At 43.6% G+C, this 18,679-nt stretch overlaps 1 protein-coding gene across 2 annotated transcripts in view; it reads left to right on the forward strand.

Annotated features, from left to right (window-relative positions):
- RIMS4 (regulating synaptic membrane exocytosis 4) overlaps positions 1 to 11,477 on the forward strand; it is a 76,405-nt gene extending 64,928 nt beyond the window's left edge. The window contains exons 3-7 of one of the 2 annotated variants that reach the window (XR_006176389.2): positions 241 to 353; positions 1,018 to 1,119; positions 1,382 to 1,521; positions 4,355 to 4,655; positions 6,385 to 7,669. Coding sequence is in view for 1 of the 2 variants with exons in the window: in XM_005295293.4 (XP_005295350.1) it covers positions 241 to 353; positions 1,018 to 1,119; positions 1,382 to 1,521; positions 6,385 to 6,603 (574 nt within the window). In the remaining variant the exon portion in view is untranslated. Of the gene's footprint in view, positions 1 to 240; positions 354 to 1,017; positions 1,120 to 1,381; positions 1,522 to 4,354; positions 4,656 to 6,384 lie in introns of both variants that reach the window. The other variant, XM_005295293.4, reaches the window with a different exon arrangement.
- The last annotated feature ends 7,202 nt before the right edge of the window (positions 11,478 to 18,679 follow it).

Consider the following 18,679-nt stretch of genomic DNA (forward strand, 5'->3'; position numbering starts at 1 on the left):
TCCTAGGTGATTAATTTCTAGATAAAGAAATATTGTAATCACAGCTAACTACTCCAGCACTATTAGATGGGGAGAAGGGGACTTTAAATGCATCATGTGTAACTAGACTGCATGGAAATCAATGAGTTCTGAAAGGAAGAGGTCTGCGTAAGATAGCTGTTCATTTCGGGCATAAATTAAATCAGCAGGTTGCTTTCAAGTACTGAAATAATGATTTGCCAAAATCAATTTATTTTGCAGCTTGAATTTCAGTGGAGTCCATCTGGCATCTGCTGGGCAGTTTAGTGACTTCCTGGGGAGCATGGGTCCTGCACAATTTGTTGGTCGTCAGACCTTGGCCACCACCTCCATGGGTAAGGAACAGAAAGGCAGAGATCAGTTTTAAATGAGTACTGTATGTACCACTCCCACGAGCCACCCACTAACCTGCCCAGCACCTCTCTTCCTATGCCCCAAACCCTGTTCTCAGTTCGATATAACGTGCTTGGCTGTTAGATTTTCTTGATTTGTGTCATCCTGTTCTAGTTAATGCTATGTAATCTGCAGCATTACCTGTCCCTCTGACATACTTCAAATATGAAAGGCAAGGTCAAGCCAAAATGGGCATTCTCTAAATGCCTCTTGGGCAGCTTCACATTTCTCCGATGCGCTGAAGCATACAAACGCTCTAAGGATTTTCTTGTGGTGCATCACAACTGCATTTTCCAAAGTGGCCTCTAATTCTGGGGAGATTAGAGACTAGATGGCACTAGCCTGAGTCTCCACAGCTGGGGTTAGGAGACAATAACAGATCACTTTTGGAAATGTGGGCTTGAATTGCCTCGGAGTTACCCCCCTCTAACATGGTGCTGGAGTAATGCAGGAGGGAAACAGGCACTTTGGACCAACATCTTTTTGCAGTTGTCACCAGTGCATGACATGAGGATTTTTTGAAACAGTTTGTTAACAATCAGACTTGTTATGTAAAAGCCTTCTTGCTCTCTGATTCTCTTCAATCATTTCCGGTTTGTTATGTAGGAGACGTGGAAATTGGTTTACAGGAGCGGAATGGACAGCTAGAAGTGGATATCATTCAGGCACGAGGACTGACCCCCAAACCCGGCTCCAAAACCCTTCCAGGTAGCGTGTTTCAGCCTGTTTGAAGTGACTCAGAGTCCACTACATCCCTTCCTCCTGGAGCACTTGAGGACAGGTAGAATATTGACTCAGCCTCCTGGCCCAGCTGGGAGCACATACTGTATGTGCTTGCTTGAAAATACAGTTGGATAAAAAGTCCTTAGCTGAAAACACCTCTTTCATAATAATATTTGAGAAGTTTTATCCTGCCATTTCTAACATGAACCATTATGATTCTAGCTTTGACCCTACATTTTTCTTTCAGCGGCTTACATCAAGGCATATCTACTAGAAAATGGAGTGTGCATTGCAAAAAAGAAGACAAAAGTGGCTCGAAAATCATTAGACCCCCTGTACAACCAGGTGTTACTGTTTGCAGAGAGCCCACAAGGCAAAGTATTACAGGTAAGAGCACCTCTGAGAAGAAATGAGACGTCTTCCCCTCTCTGCACTCAGCCTCCACCGAAATTTACAGAGTTTGTTAAGAAATCAGACTAATTAACAATTATTGATTCATAAATATGTCCCATTACTTATTGTACCAAATGCACTCAATCTGGATTTGACAAACATAGAGGAAAAATGGTGTCGTCCTATTCAAATGGGTTCTGATTTAAAACCCTTTTGAGTTACCATTGGCGTGTGGCTGTACTGATAAAATGCCCATTTTTCTCCATTACCAGGTACAAAGTACCTGCGATAGCTAAAGAATCATGGAATGCAGCTTGTTTTTATTATCTAGACTAAGAGTAATCTTCTAGATCCAGCTCCTGCTCAAATGTCTTGTCTGCATCTGCCTTTGTTCTTTGACTGTGATACATTTACTGCCCCATTATGGACACTTCCAACCTTTCTCCTTAGTTTTAGGGGGTAGAAAAAGTTTGTATTGTTAATTCACATCCAAATGTATTACACACATAAAATCCTGGCTGTTGATTGGCTGGCAACATTGGAGTAATTAGTTTTAAAGTTTCTACTGTTTATCTCCACTGAAATGTGGAACATTGGTAGGGCCCTACCAAATTCACAGTCCATTTTTGTCAATTTCACAGTTGTAGGATTTTAAAAATCGTAAATTTCATTATTTTAGATATTTAAATCTGAAATCGGTGTTGTAACTGACCCAACTCTGAAGGCAGTTGCACAGAAGTAAGGGTGGCATGGAATCGTGGTATTGCCACCTTTACTTCTGTGCTGCTGCTGGCGGGGCGATGCCTTCAGAGCTGGGCACCTGGCCAGCAGCTGCCGCTCTCCAGCCTCCCAACTCTGAAGACAGCGTAGAAGTAAGGGTGGCAATACTGTGACCCCTCTACAATAACTTTGCGACACCCTACCCACACCCTCTTTTGGGGCGGGACCCTAATTTGAGAAACGCTGGTCTCCCCTGTGAAATCTCTATAGTATAGAGTAAAAGTACACAAAAGACCAGATTTCACAGTCCGTGATGCATTTTTCACAGCTGTGAATTTGGTAGGGCCCTAAACATTGGTTACCAATCACAACATTCATGCATATTCATTCATCCGGATTAGCTCCCTATCAGTCAGTAGGAGCTTCCTCTGAACTCCTGTTGCAGCCAATTAGATTGCATATGCAGCTATCTGCTTTTTAACTGGCTCATTCTAGGTCAGGTTTCTTCTGGACCTCTCATTTTGTCTGCCTGTCCATTGTATTTATCACCCTGGTATCTAAGTGCCAAGCAAATTTATTTAGCACTACCTGTATCCAAGGGAGGTGGTCTCTCTCTGCCTCCCCACAGTGCTAGATTTCCCTGCTTCCTATTCTCTCTCCACTCCTTATCTCTCTTTCTCTTTTGTTCTCTCATTTTCTTGCTCTTATTTCGCATCATCCCAGCCATCGAACTCCCATGGGTACAATGTGTCGTTACTGGGGAAATGTGTTAGCAAGCCCCACGTTTTTGCAGTTTGCTAGGAATATGATTGGGTCTGGCTCAGCCTGTTTTCCTCTAGTAAGGAGGTCCACAGCTGGGATCCTGCTGCCGAGAACACACTGCCGCCAGGGCACCGGAATTGCACCCCATCCACATTGCTCCTCTGGCATGCAGCATCCCTGAGCCATCAGCATGGCTGGGGTATAAACAGACAGTCATTCAGGTAGCCAAATCAAAGCCCAGGAGGAGTTTTTTGTAAATTATAAGGGATTTTAACTCAATCCAGAAAGGAGGGGAAGCCAGTGGAGTACAAGGCAAACCTGTGGGATATGCTACCATCAGGTTTTGTTCTTCGGAGATGCATTGTTGCATGCTCTACAAGGTACAGCCGCTGTGTGGCTTTCACATTCACCCCCAAGTGGAGTGAGCTGAAACAACTTACCCTGAATCACAGGGGCTAAGTCCTCGTCTGAGAAGAAAGGGCACGTTCTCCAGGACAGTGGGAGGGTGTTCATGTCACTGTCGCCATGAGAAGTGATGAGTCCAGCATAACCCAATGCAGTGCAGGATCCTGATTATCGTAGGTTGCATGTCCTCAACCTCCTTTTAAAATTTTTAGTGTTTAAAAAAAAAAAAAAAAAAAAACCACAACCAACCCACGCACATAAGAGATTCATAGCCATAGAGAACCAGCTGCTTCTATGGAAAACATTCAGGAAGTATCCAACATTCTATATGCTGATTTAAACTCCACACACCCCATGTGTCTGACAAGATGGATGTTGGCCTTAGCAGTCACCTTGCCAGTCAGTAATTTTTGATGATCGACGGCTGTGCAGGACACCCCATGGCACATGTCATTTAGTAACCTTAGCTACAGCTACAAGCCCAGCTACAACTATCAGTGCTGACTGGGGCAGTGAAAACTATTTGCAAGCAAAACGTAACTATACAAAGGCAACAGAATGATGCCCTCTGAGATGTTTCACTTTCAGCACTGTTAGTTGGGGAATAGCCCAGATAGCTGGCTCTTAGCAGGAGAGCAGTACTCAGGGAATGACATACCTGAGCTAGCAGGGTGGGATCCTTGGACATAACTCAGTGGTTCCACTATTCCCAATCCACTCCACTTGAATTATGTAACTTAAAAAAAAAAAAAGGCCACTTAATGTCTCATTGTAGCTTATTCAAAGAGAATATAAATAGGGGCTGAATTCTACACTAATTTATACCCCAGCCAAGCCACTAATTTCAGTGTCTAGCTCCCCTGAATTCTAGCTCTCTGAATAATAATTTGACTTAATTTGGCATGTATCTTCCCCCCTCCCCATTACTGATACCTTACAGGTGAGGCAGCAGCTCTGTCCTGAGAAAGCTGCAATATTCTGCTAATACTGAGACTGTGGGAGGAAGCTGAAATCTGCTAGGGATTAGCCAGACGGCACAATTCATCTTCAGTCGTCGTCATCATCATCATCATCATCATGCTCATCCTCTCCTCTGCAGAACCGAGGCCTCATTCTGAGGTCTCTGATCACCTCGGTCTTGAACCAAATGGGACCATTTTGATTGTGCACAAGCTTCCAGTTTGCTTGCTTGTTTCACTGCTGATGGCCCTTACTGCACCTGTTGTACCATCCATTGCGTCGTAAGTGTGATTCTGCTTTCACCGCTGCCTGTGTCTTTGTCAGCCCTTTTTCATTAGATCTCCCTTGTAGTCTTGGAGACTTTCTTCCCCTGTCTATTCCCCTTTCTCTCCATGTAACTCCAAGCATGCATCTTGTATTGCAGAGCTAGCTTGCTAATCTGTAGCTTCTGGCCTGTTCTCCGGGTGAGTAACCATGTGTCATCACCATATGTTAAGTTTCACAAGACCTGGATGCAAAAGCAAATATGGAGCTTGCTCTTGGTGCTGCTACTTAGTCCTCTGACAGCTAGCGTCTAACCATGGTTTTCCAGTTCAGTGGACCCATTTCTGCCCTCTCTCTCAGCAGGCCTCTTCTGTGACATTCAGTCTATTCAATTTCCATTGTAATGCTTGCACAAAAGAGAACTTAAAATACTTAAATATTGATATAAACAAGTATACTGCCCCCTGAATTACAATGTGATGAAACTTGCATGAATATCCGATTCACGTCCAGGATGCTTGCACAGGAGAGACTTCTCAGGGAGCTTACTAAGTGCCTAGAATATTTGTACTTTTAAAACGGTCACTTATTACTTTATCTGTCACCCTTCCTTGCATTGTATAGTATCTTACTCCAGGAGTCATTCCACTGAGTCCTATCGGAGTAGTCCTGGTACTGCTCAATGTGAGTAAGTGTATCAGAATCTAGCCCTTATTTTAGCAGATCCAAACACGTCTAAAATACTAGACTTCCCCCCTGATTCTTCCACTCCTAAAAAAGGCTTAAATGACTCAAACAGTTTGAAGGAGAAATGAGCATCTGGTCTCGTTCGTATGTCAAGCTTCAGGCTAATGCAAAGCTAAAAGAAAAATTGAATATATGAGGCCAGATTGTTCCTCTAGATCCACGCTTGATTTGCAGACCTCCTGTCTCGTCTCACTGTTACTAAGGGGAGTTAATTGAGCTCTGGCTGAAAGATTCAGCTCTGAGAATGAATTCAATATGTTTAAAAAATTATTTTTCGCTGAGATTCTTGTTAACAGGGATTGTGCAGATCAGCTGGCAGGATCAGGGGCTAACCAGACAAGGGTTGGAGAAAGGAAGTTCTGGTATCCTCATTTTACAGATGGGAAAATGAGGCACAGAGAGACTTAATATCCCTGTCCAGTGTTGCAGGGTTTGTTGCAAACTCTGCAGAATATTTAAACCCAAGACAAAATACACACAAACTTGTGTGCGCACACTTTTTTTTTTTTCTGGGATTTTTTTTTTTAATAATATTAAGCTTTGCAAAACCATATCAGAAAATAAGCTTGGGGCCTAATAGAAGCAGTCAGGGATTTTGTAGCACAAGTCCAACAACACTTTTTCTAAAGTCTCTTATTATTTGAGGGTCCTGTGGCACCTTTAAGACTAACAGAAGTATTGGGAGCATAAGCTTTCGTGGGTAAGAACCTCACTTCTTGCATCTGTTGCTTTTTACAGATTCAGACTAACACGGCTACCCCTCTGATACTTATTATTTTGAATGGGGTGTGGAGATTTAGGACTGTATTTTCCATGATGTAAAAACTGGATGTCTGATCCATAGCCCATAAAAGTCCAGGGGAGTCTTTGCATTTACTCGAATGAGCTTTGGATCTGGCTCAGTGTGAATCTTTATTTTTTTCAAAAACGAAAGTATGACTCTTCTGCTGCTCTTTACTTGAGAACTAACTGTGACCCCCTCCCCCTCTCATTTCCAAGGTGATAGTCTGGGGGATCTATGGACGCATGGAGCGCAAACACTTCATGGGAGTTGCCAGGGTTCTCTTGGAAGAACTGGATTTGTCAACTTTAGCAATTGGCTGGTACAAGCTTTTCCCTACCTCCTCGATGGTAGATCCCACTACAGGTCCGCTTCTGCGCCAGTCTTCGCAGCTTTCCTTGGAGAGCACAGTGGGACCCTGCTGTGACAGGTCTTAATGAGCCAGGAAGGGGGCAACTGCTTCTGTTTTTTAAATATGCTGTCAAGGTTTTGTTTGCTGGAACTCTGACCTCAAGTGCATTGCATGTTCAATCAGTTCTTGAGGAGCTGGAAGAGTGACCTTAGACAGAAGACAAGGGGGAGGGCCGTATGCCCTCTCCATCCAAGTAGCAGGTGCCATGGGGCATGAGTCCTAGTTGTGAAATTATACATACACCTCTTGTTTCACTTCTCTGGCTGTCATTCATGCACCCTTGTTTCAGATCAGTATTAACCCTAAAAAATTGCAGCATTTTTTTTTTTTTTGAGCAGGGAAGATATTTTTCTTAACTTTGTTTTAGAAATTCATAAAATACAGAATTTTTTTTTGACAATGCCTGAAAGTTTGGAAAGCAAACATCTGATCTGAAAAGAGCAGGAATGGACCATTTCACGGGATTTTTGTTTTTTATAAGATCTATCTCCTTACAAATTATAAAAAAAAGGAACTACAACTGTGTCTTTAGAAAAAATTCCACATCAAAGAATCGTGTTAGCTATAAAACGATTGTTGCCATGGTTTTAAACTGTGCCAAATTACCAGCAAGTGTCTTTAATACAGTACTGGCTAACACTGCTGCTGAAGCATGTTCGATGGGAATACAAGTGGAGTACGCTTTGGTTAGACCGGACAGTTCTAATGGAGGAGGCGAGCTAACTAATTAGCTACAATTCTGGTCACTGGAAATGTGAGTCAAACATCAGACTTGCAGTTTGAGATGTGATTTACTAGCACATTGTCAGATACGATGTTTCACGATTTACAAACTCCCTTAGTTTTTGCTGCTCATTCCTCCATCATGGTGGTTTCTAGCTTCTGCATTCTGTTCCTTCTTTCTGGGTACATATCTTGTGAAGTGCCACCTTCCTCTGCTAACACGCCATGCTGTGAACTGACCTGAAATAATACCATTTTATTCTACTACAGGGAAGGAGGGTGTAGCAAAGAGAAACCTCAGTTTGCCACCCAAGAAGGGGTGCTAATGAGCACATGCCTCTCCTCTCTTTTAAAAAAAAAAAAAAAAAGAGTTGTGTTGCTTAAGACAATCCCATTAACACACAGGCATTGTCAAGTGAACCACAAGAGAAGGATGCCTTCCCCAAAGTACAGGCACAGGAGAACAGTTGGAGAAATTTAACAGACATAGTAGTCACAGCGTGTATCTTTTGTTGCTTAAGAACAGCAAAAAGGTGCATCAGATGTTAATTGTAGAGCAAATCCTGTAGGTTAATGCAGTAAAGAGAAGTACTGTACATTCTATCAGCTGCTAAGCAGAGAACAGCTTTCTCAAACAGTCACATGTGCTCGATTAGTGGAGTATTTCTCTAGATATATTAGATCATTCAGGTGATTCAAAATCTTATGCTTGGAGACACCCATTCCCCAAAACTGTGGAGCATTTTTAGGAGTCTGGAGTATCTCAAAGAGTTTATGGCAGTTAAGCTTTTTCTACTAGGGGTTTTTCTCATAATTTTTAATGACGACTTGACTGCTGTCTCAAAGTGGTTTGCTATTTTAGGTGCAAGGGAGTATTTTGTTCTGTGATTTAAGAACCTGAGGTCCCCTGTAATGTTTAGGAGCCAACGGATTCCTGACCTGTCACTGCAACACACTGACAGTTTCTCCATGCAGACCACAAATAAGTAAGATAAAGCATGAAGTTGTATAAGATGGAGAATGTAGCTGCTTATGGTTATATCTTATCTGAGGGATTTAAAATGATTCTGAAATAATTATAGAATAGTAGCAAAAATAATGGACCCAACAATATGCTTTATAAAAATTGATGTAATGTTTGGGGGAGGGAGAGTACATAAACTTGAGAATTTTAAGAGTCTTAAAGTGACAAAAGCTCCAACATTTCTTAATTTCCTTTGACAAATATGTCTCTAGCCTCAGTCTAATTATTTTTTCTAACTGTATTAGGCAATTTCTATATATTAGCTAAAGAAAGTTTGTTGCATGCTTTTTTAAAAAAAAGCACATTTACCGTAATTCAAGTCAACACCTTTTCCTCTTGGTATGTAGTAAGTACTAGGCAATATTGTACAATATGTGTATGAACTAGATTAGATTAGATTAGGTAGATTTAGTGGTTTGTAGCACTGGATCTTTTAATAACTATGTCTTTAAAAAGACTATGGGAAAATATAAATACATTCCAAACCTGATAACTGAATGACAGGGGTTTTATCTTCAGTTGCTTTGAAAATTTTATATGGGTATTTTGTTTGGATACTATCTACCTGTATAACTAGTTAGTAACCTTTTACCTGTGTCCTGTAAGAGGCATGCAACGTTTTCCCCAAATTTTTTTAATTGGGAGTGGGAGGAATAAATATGCCAAAAAGCATCTCAAGAAATCTCCTTTTGGGACTGGCAGTTGGAAAGCTTCGTGAATAGCAAATTCCAGATTTTGGGATCCCACCTCCTCCAAAAACTCTGCAAGCTCAAATGTGATTAGTTTAGTTAAATATAGGACTATTCAAATCTATAGACTGTCTTGTTTGTGTGTGTTTAACCACATTAAAAGGTCACTGTCAGGTTAAAACCCCTATTTTTAAAAATATATATTTTCTCTTCTGTGTTATTTTATTAACACCAGAAATTATTACAATTGAAAGCCGTGTTAACCATCTATTTTATGCTGTTTTGCTTATCTTCTGCATTTCTCACAGCTTGGATAGTGATAATAGACTAGTCAGGTTCATTGTTTCTCATGCAGAAGGGGAATGCTACAGTGTCTGAGTTTCAAACTCTCAAGGATTGTATTTACAGCAAATAAAAATGTTTTTCACTAGGATTAAAACAAAACAAATCACAGAAACCCTTCTAATAGTTCACAATCAAAGAGCTTAAGGCCAGGGGGAACCATTATGATCATCTCTAGCTTTCTAGCAAAACCTCCTGCATGCCTCAAGTGGGACAGTTTCACTCAGTCCTTCCTGCATTGAGCTCAATAACATGTAGTTATAGAGAAAATCTTGTAACTAGCTATCCTGTCTTGATTTAAGGACTCCAAGTGATGGAGAGTTCAACAGGGTCTTACGCTTGGAAAAGTTGATTTTTGCAAAACCAAACTTTTTGGTCAGATTTGACCTGACAGTGTCTCTCTAAGATAATGTGATACGGTAGCTCTAACTTTTGCCCTGGTCACTTTAAGTTTGTTAAAGTAGCAGTTGACTAGAGCGGCTAGCATCTGAAACCTGAACAAAGGTCCACTTGTGAAAGACAAAACAGTTGTTTTGTGTCTTAAATCTAGGTGTTAGTTATGTTTTGTTTTTAAGCAAAGGAATTGATAATGTTTTTGATCTGAGTAAAGATAAGGGGTGGGTATGGGAACAGATTATTGTGTGCTCAGCCCAGGGCTAATTCTCCATTTCTTCCCTACCTAAAGCTGCCCTTAACGTTCATGGGAGGTTCAATTGGAAAAGGAATGGGGGATCAATCCCTGGATGTTACCTTCTTTGCTATCTATCCCTTTGCTTTAAGGAAGTGATGATGGTTCTATCCCCCAAGGGCACAATGACCTTCCCCGATGGGAATTTCATGAACAAGGAGAGCAAAATATTGGAACTGAGACCCATTGTACAGATTTCCCTTGTTTGTAGTGTGAACACACTAGTTGTGACTATGTGATCAGTCCTGGCTTCTTCAGGCCAAAGTGTGATTTTTCCAATCTCCTGGCATTGCTTTCTCCTTGCCCTGACCCAGCTGGCATGATATAGAGACAAAATAAGGTGCTGATCATGTAGTTGAATCCATTGATCCAGTTTCTAGCACCTCCACGGATCCAAGCATAAGGGTTTGTCTATGTGGATCTAGTTGCAGGATCAGGGCTAAGCAAACTTTGGGCTGCCTGCCCAACCTATGCATCCAAACTTCTTGGCAAAGGATTTTTGAAGGAAAATCACTGAATTCTTCGAGTGACTATATATATTTAATGTTCTTAATTACTGGATCCTTTATCAAGGTACTGTTTAAAAATTGTAGGTTTTCTGGAGTCAGAATGTCACAAGTTCGTATAAAGGAACTATTTATAATGTTGAAGCAGTTAGCAGAATCTCGACCAAAGCATGTTTGGTAATGTGTGGACAGCAAGACAACTTTTTATGAAATTCATTTTAGGTTAGTTTATTACACACTGTTATTAATATTTTACAACAGGAGAAATATTTTTCTTTAAAGACAAAATGATGTATGATTTTTAACCGACATAATTTAGCATTTTCAAAAATGTTTTATGATCTTGGTATGAAGTTTACTCATTCTTTTGAGTCATATGTTCCATATGTAAATAATTATCAGGAAAGAGTCCTATAGAACGTTCTGTAAACTGGTTATTAAATTGTTAGAAATATTTGTTACTGTTCATAAAGTCTCAGCTGCTATCCAAGCCTTTGTTGACGAAATTGATGTAGTATTTTCAAGATGAAAACTACTTGGCTAGTTTTGTCATAACCCTGTATTCTGTATAAAAATCTTTTTATAAAGAGTCTAAATAGGCTAACAAGCAATAATATATTCCATTTAATGTGCACAGATTGTGACTTGCAGACTGTAGTACATATTGTTAACAGTAGATAACTGTCTTCATTATTAAATACATCACTTCTGAAAAGATCCATATTAATTTAGAATATATGGTTAATAAAAATGAAGATTGGCCTATTGCCATGTGAGAAACGTTCATTACAATATAGACTCTGGGTAAACAAATTTGCTCGTTGACAAAAGATCTTTGATGAAGAACGAAATGCAACTGTAGGTGACTTCATACTACAGTTTTTAAAACACTTTGAGTATAAACTTTATGAATATTTGTCTCCCTGATTTTCTTGGACTATTTGGAATTTGTAACTTGATGAGACTGTTTTTCCACTGCCACTGCAGTCCCCACCACTGCACAGAGCTTTTCATTCTGGGGTTATGCCAACTCTGCTCTCTAGCCGCCTGTTTCATGTAGAACACCACAGGCAAACTAAAGGGAGACTTTTCGGAGTAGCATATTGAGCTGTTCATTGAAGGGGGGGTTGTCCCGTTCATTTATGGTATTTGTCCATTAAAAATCCCACCCAAGGTAGAGAGAGAATGCACCTTTGTAAAGTATAATATGGGCTAATATATAAATTAGTGACCGAATGATCTGTACAGTTCCACAGCAAGTTAAATAATGCTGGGTTGATTTAATGACTTTCCAAAGTATCAGGAACAGGCTCTATTGGCTTTTAAGAATGTTTTGACTTTAAATTTAAGATACACTGCATCAAATAAAATTCTCAACAGAGACTCTAAGCTCAATACATGCAGATTTTGCAGGCCATCGGGTACTTCATGAAAAAATCCCCATGTTGATTTAAAAATCACCAAGCTGCTGCCTAGGTAGACTGCAGAACCTGGCAGAATAACACTGGGAGCCCCAACGACTAGTGGAACATTAACTGGCTATTGTTTGGGCAGTGTCTGGAAGATGCAAAGAGCGTTGTAAATGCAAAGTACCATGGTTGTATTGTTCAAGAGATACACACATCATAGTAGCTACACTTAAAAAGATAAAGGGCCAAATTCAGACCAGAGGGTAAGCAGGTAGAGTTGCATCCAGTTGCACCGGGGCTGAATTTGGGCCAGACACGAAAGGGGTTTATTGAAAGAGTCTGTATTTACACATAATGTATACACAGGCTAACCTGGAAAATAACATCCAGGAGAGAATTCCTTGTAGCTTTCGTTTTATTTAATGCAGTATAATGAAACCAAGGAGGAGGCAGAGAGGAGCCAGCACTCTACAGAGCAAATACAGTTTAGGACCCAACTTTTCATCCCTTTGTAACTTACCATATCTAGAAATGCAGCCAAAGCTAGAATGTTAAAAGCAAAACTGCAGTGTAAAGAGCTGGACTTTGCATTTACATAGTATTGGCTGTGAGAGGAGCTCACTGGTGAGAGAAGGGCTTATCTGTTGTATGCCAGGTCCTGGGACCTTGCCTAGGATTCAAGGGGCAGCCCAGCGCTGGGGACGAAGTCCACCCACCATGCAGTGAACAGCAGCCTATCAAAGGGACCAATCCTGCAGTCTTTACTCAGGCAACATCCCCACTGAAGCCAAGCTCTGTTAGCTGAGTAAAGGCTGCAGCACAGGACTCTAAGGCCATATTTTTAAAGGCATTTAGGCATCTGAAGAGCAGGGCCAGCTCCAGGCACCAGCGGAGCAAGCTCGTGCTTGGGGCAGCATTCCGCCCAATCCTAGGGCGGCACGGCCCCTGTTTTGTTTTGTTTTGTTTGCCGATCTGGCCGCCCTGTAGGGGGCGGCAGCGCGGAGGAGGGGAGCACCCTGCTGGGAGCGGACTGTGTGCTCCGTCTGCCCCAGCGGGTGCCAGATCTGTAGCAAGCCCGGCAGGGCAGCTCACGTCCTTCCCTCCCTGCCGACCAGCGTGGCACTGAGCCCTCCCGGCAGGCAGTGCGGCGATCGGGGCTGCGGGGCGAGCGCCCCGCTGAAGCCCTAGCTGCCCCCCTTCTCTCTCTCCCCCCGCTCCCTTCCTCCCCTCCCCCCACTAGCTGGGGCATGTCTGCAGCGCAGGGAGTCCCCCCTGCACCCCGGCTCCAGCTGTGCCGCACGCTTTTTGCTCCCTTGCTCCCCCGCCCCCCCCGCCCAGGTTTGCCACTCCAGCCGCGCCGTTGTTTTTGTTTTGTTGTTGTTGTTTTTCCCCTGCTTTGCCGCTCCGGCCACGCCGCAGGTTGTTTTTTTTTTTTTTGCTTGGGGCGGCAAAAAAGCCAGAGCCGGCCCTGCTGAAGAGTGAGATAGGCATCTAGTGTCTTAACTCCCATAGGTGCCTAATAGCATCATTTTAGGCACCTATCGGTGTCTTTAGGCACCTAAATACTTTTTAAAATTGCCCAAAGATGGTTACATTTCTGATCTACCAAAGCTGCTTATTTTTCTGTTTCAATGAATTGTTCTAAAACCAAATTTTGTTTTGAAATATTTAGAGGATGGAAACAGTGTGAATTGTACGTGGGGGGGAATCCAGGCCAGAGAACATGAAAGGGCCGTTCTTGTTAGCTAGCTCCTGCCCCACCATGAAGCCACTGACGATTTCTAATGCCGCAAGGGAAGAAACTACAGGGGAGAAATATCCAGCAAGTTAGTTAAAATGTGTACCCTGGCCGCCTCCGCGCAGGGACTGCTGTCGTTCCCAAGCAGGGTGAGAATGCAAGGCTGCTGGGCACCTTCATCCTCGGGATCAAAGATGGACGCAGCTTCTTGCGAAACTGTTTCAAATTAAAAAGCATAGGGGGATGCACTGCCCCATTGGTGAGTGAACCAGATCTAACTGCAGCACCCCCACGGCAGCTCTGTATTCAGATCAATGGCAGGATCTTCCACTGTAACTGCCATTGGGGTCAGTATTAATGGGAGATAGGAGCATCTAGCAAATATAGCACTGATCCCATAGGCTCAAATGCCATGCAAAGGAGAAGGGGTTAAAGTCGATTGAAACAGGGGAGGTCTCTCTCTCTCTGTTTTTTGCTGTACTCCCCCACTTTCCCTGTGGAAATTTGCTTTTGGGCTCAGATCCTCAGCCCCAAATCCCCAGATCTAGGTTCCCAAACCTTATTCCAAATGGGCGGGAAGAGTAGGGGCTGACCATGGCTCCAGCTGGGGCCTACCGGCTTGGGATACACCTTTCCCTGGGGACTAGCTCTGCAGCCAGAGCCTGCAGGCTTGGGGCATGAGACCAGAATAGTGACATGAGGCACGCCTTCCACCCTAGGGCTGACCTCACTGCCAGCATCCTTGCAGTGGGCCTCATCTACTCTGAGATATCACACAGCTGTTTTTCAGCACCAGTGCAGCTGTTCCGAGCAGGGCTGGGTGATGCGGTGGTGGTGACAGCAGTGGCAGCCTACTGTGGAGTTTATCCCGTTGATAGTACTGGGGCAGCTGCTTAATGTTCTGTGCCGCAAACCAACTGCAACATTCCCTAGTGTGTGTATGTTCTCTCATGGATTGATCCTGCTGCAGCTGCTATGCAAATGGCCCAATTGATTAGTCAAGTAAGGATTATCTATGGGAATAAGTGCTGCAAAATCTGATCCTTAATCTAGGATTAAGGATTAAATTATTGCTGGGGATCATTAAATGTCTCAGAAGTCTCCAAAATTCTCTGTTCATAACCAGCAAGCAGCCACCAGGTTCCACTGCCTCACTCCTATTGGCTTTCAGTGGCCTCTACTTGCAATTTGTGTCTTTGCAACTCTCCCTCTCTGTATTTTTCCTAAATGTAATTGACGTGAGTCAGTTAAATCTTAGCCATGATGTCACTGCAGCGGAGGAGAGAGTACACGTGATCACTTGTAAACAGCTGGAAGGCTGACATCCCGCTTCTCTGTGACTCAGAGAGGGTCCCTTTTCCAGTGTTCCCACGTTTCATTGTTTGCAAGCTGTATGGACTCCCTTGGCTGGAAGCCTTTGCAGCAGACTGTACTGTCCAGACCAACGCTGTAGTACGTGAAGTGAGGTGTAACTCTTGGCGCACGGTGTTCAGCGCATCTCATTGGATAGTCAGTTCTAGTGAAGGGAGGATTCTCCTGTACTTTTTGCCTGTCTGTAGGTTTTATTCAGACAATATGCGATGAGTGATTTACAATTCAGTGTTAAGCTAAGGACAAATGTTGATAATGGTGATAATAAAAATCTTTTTTTTTTTTTTTTGCATCTGAGGTTTTTAATTGCATCAGTTTGGTTCCCAGACACGTTGCTACAAGAGTTTTCCTAATCTAAAGCCCCAAATCACCTATTCCTTGTCCCATTAAATCCTCACTGCCTAAATGGTTACTGGACGGCATGGACTGACTTGGCATCACTGTAGGTGATAAGCTTGGAAGAACTCTGATGACCCACTCGTCTCACCCCTTGCTTCAAGCACGAATTGCCCTATACATTCTTTCCATCTAATCAGGCCTTGAATACCTCTAGAGCCTGGACCATAATGAACACAAATAGCTTGTTGCTTGAATTCACTTAGATGTCTGAACCGAGAGCCCTCTCTTCAGGCTGTTCTTTTACTAAAAGCTACTGTGGCCAATAGTTAAGATTTAGAAAAAAAGGATCAATTAAAAATTAAGCCCCTCTTGCCCATTGGGTTGAGAGCAGAAATGCCAAGAGATGAACATGTCCATACAAGAGCTACCTGCAGAAGAAAATAGAGTTTAAGGCCAGAAGGGACCACCAGATAATATAGTCCAACCTGCTGTATAGCACAAGCCATTGCATTTCCTCCAGATGCCTCTGTGACAGGTGAGACCCCACTTCTGGGATGCCACCTGATTTAATGGGGTTTCACTAAGCCCCTCCTGTTCCACCAGCCTGGATTCCCTCTCCATTTTGCTGATTCTGGCCTTGGCTACACTGGCGCTGTACAGCGCTGCAACTTGCTGCACTCGGGGGGGTGAAAACGCCCCGCAGCGAGTGCAGCGCTGTAAAGCGCCAGCGTAATCAGCGCTGCACGCTCGCTCGCAGCGCTGCTATTCCCCTCGGAGAGGTGGAGTACTGGCAGCGCAACTACACTTGCGCTGTGAATTCTGAAGTGTAGCCAAGGCCTTAGGCTCTCCGGCCTCTTGCAGCGCGCGCACACACACACACACACACACACAGGTACAGCCACACCCAGCTGCAGACTGAAGTGAGCTCTGTGTGAGAGGATTCACCCAGCACCCCCTTCTCCCCCCCCCCCGCCCCCGGGGAATAAACCCAAAATACTGTCTTGTGCTGTATAGAAAGATCTGCACCGCGCAAGCTCCTAAAAATTTGCCCTCTCCCTGAATGTGAAGAGTGATATGCACAACTTCTTGCCCACCCCCGCCCCCAGTTAGAAATTGCACAAACTGGGTGTAATAATAAACAAAACAAATTTATTAACTATAAAAGGCAGATTTTAAGTGATTATAAGGGATAGCAAGCAGAACAAAGATTACTGAGCAAATAAAACAAAACATGCATACTAAGCTTAAGATCTTAAAGAATCTGGTTTCAAGAAGTAATTTCTCACCCTAAGTGTTACTGTAGGCAAGTTGCAGAATTTCTGTAGCTTAGAGTTCCAGTTATTTCTTCTTACAGACTGGAACCCTGCCTTTCCCCTCAGGTTAGTTCCTTTGTCCCTCCAGGTACTTTCAGCAGTCTTTCTTCTTGGGTAGGCAATGGAGAAGAGGCCAGATTCACCCCCTTGCCATCTTCAAAGATTCATGGTCTTTTTCTAATGGCCCATTAAGGCTGATTGCTTACCGTCTAGTGGGTGTTTCCCCAAGTACTCACACAGTTGTAATAGTTACATAGTCAATATTCCTAACTTCAGATACAGAAATGATACATGCATACAAATTGGATAATCACATTCAGTAAATCATAACCTTTCCAATGATATCTTACATGAGCCATCTTGCATAAAGTATATCTTAATTATGCCATATTAATAACCATATTTCTATGAAGAATATGGGGTGTAACATCACAATCTCTACAGTGCACCTAATGATTAGTTACAGCACAGCATTTCAGCCCTCCAGAGACTAAGCTGTTGTGTGCTGCAGACAGCACAGGAGAGAACAAGACACCACCAATGTCCAAGGTCCTGGCCATAGCAGGGAATTGATGAGGTGAGATATGCCCAGATGATCCTAGCAGGCAAGCTCTGCCCCACGCTGCAAAGGAAAGTGAATTCCCTCCTCTCCCCCACAAGGTTCCTGCTAATCTGAGCTGGGGAAAATTCCTTCCCTACCCCAAATGATCTGTTTGACCTGGAGCATGTGAGTGTAACCCAGACATCTCCTGAGTGTGGTGTTCTGTTCCCTCTAGTGGCACCGTGACCACTTAGGGCTTGTCTACACTGGCAATTAACAGTGCTGCAACTTTCTCGCTCAGGGGTGTGAAAAAACACCGCCCTGAGAACAGCAAGTTGCAGCGCTGTAAAGTGCCAGTGTAAACAGTGCCCCAGCGCTAGGAGCTACACCCGGCGTGAGCCGTGACCACACAAGCGCATTAGCGTTGCCAGTGTAAACTAGACCTTAGAGATGAATGAGTTTGCTACAGCCTTAGCTAAGAGCCGGGTGGCTTTTAGCTCATGCAGTAGAGGCTCATACGCTAAGCTCCACAGGTCCCAAGTTCAGTCCTGCCCACCGATGACCGGGGTCTGTCAGCGTTACATGAGCACGACACAGCAGCTGGGCATCTAAGAGAGGACTCTCTGAATCACCTCAGAGCACTGGTCCCCCATGTCTGGTGTCCTGTCTCCAGCTGTGGCCACACTCTGAAGGTGATCTGTTCTGCACCTCTCTGAAGGCAGAAAGCTGAGAAGCCTTCAGACCCTTCACTCAGACGAGAGCAGGCCCAGCTGGTGGGAAAAGCTAGGGCTCAGGCCCCATCTCATGGGATCCATTGCAGGAGAGAATCAGTGCAATCTGTCAATAAATTTCACTTCTGACACCAGTGCATCAGGAACAAAAATCCCTTCACGTGAACAACTTCTACCAAACGCCGGTGTCAGTTTCAAGACACGGCATCGTTCACCTTAAAGTTCCCATCACCGCAGCGGGCTGTAAAAGTGTATTGATCCCCAATGACATTCAGCTACTGCCGTGGGATCAGGAGGAAGGGAAGGTAGCTAGGGCCTGAAGCACTGTCCACTCCTCTGGGTATGAATGCCATTTTCAAGCCCTTTGGCCTCCTAAGTACTGTTGTGTAGAAAAGAGACAGAGAGGGAGCAGCAGGGAGGTATGGGTGCATCAGACTTTCCCTCAAAGAAGGCCCCTCTTTTAGTGAGCTCAGTTACAGATTATAGTGAAGTCCCCAGAGCGAGTATCCCTGGCTCCTGGCTGTCTCAGGTGCGTGGGGTTCTCAGTCTGCAGCTGAGTGAGTGCTGGAGACGATCTGCTTCTGTTCCTACGGACAATGACAAAATTAGACGGGATTTGTTCTATACCCAAGGACACGAAGTACCAAAGAGACGCTTGTAAAACACAAACCTTCTGAGCATGTACTT

Source organism: Chrysemys picta, chromosome 13 (assembly GCF_011386835.1).
Source record: "Chrysemys picta bellii isolate R12L10 chromosome 13, ASM1138683v2, whole genome shotgun sequence".
In the NCBI taxonomy this organism is placed as follows: Eukaryota; Metazoa; Chordata; order Testudines; family Emydidae; genus Chrysemys; species Chrysemys picta.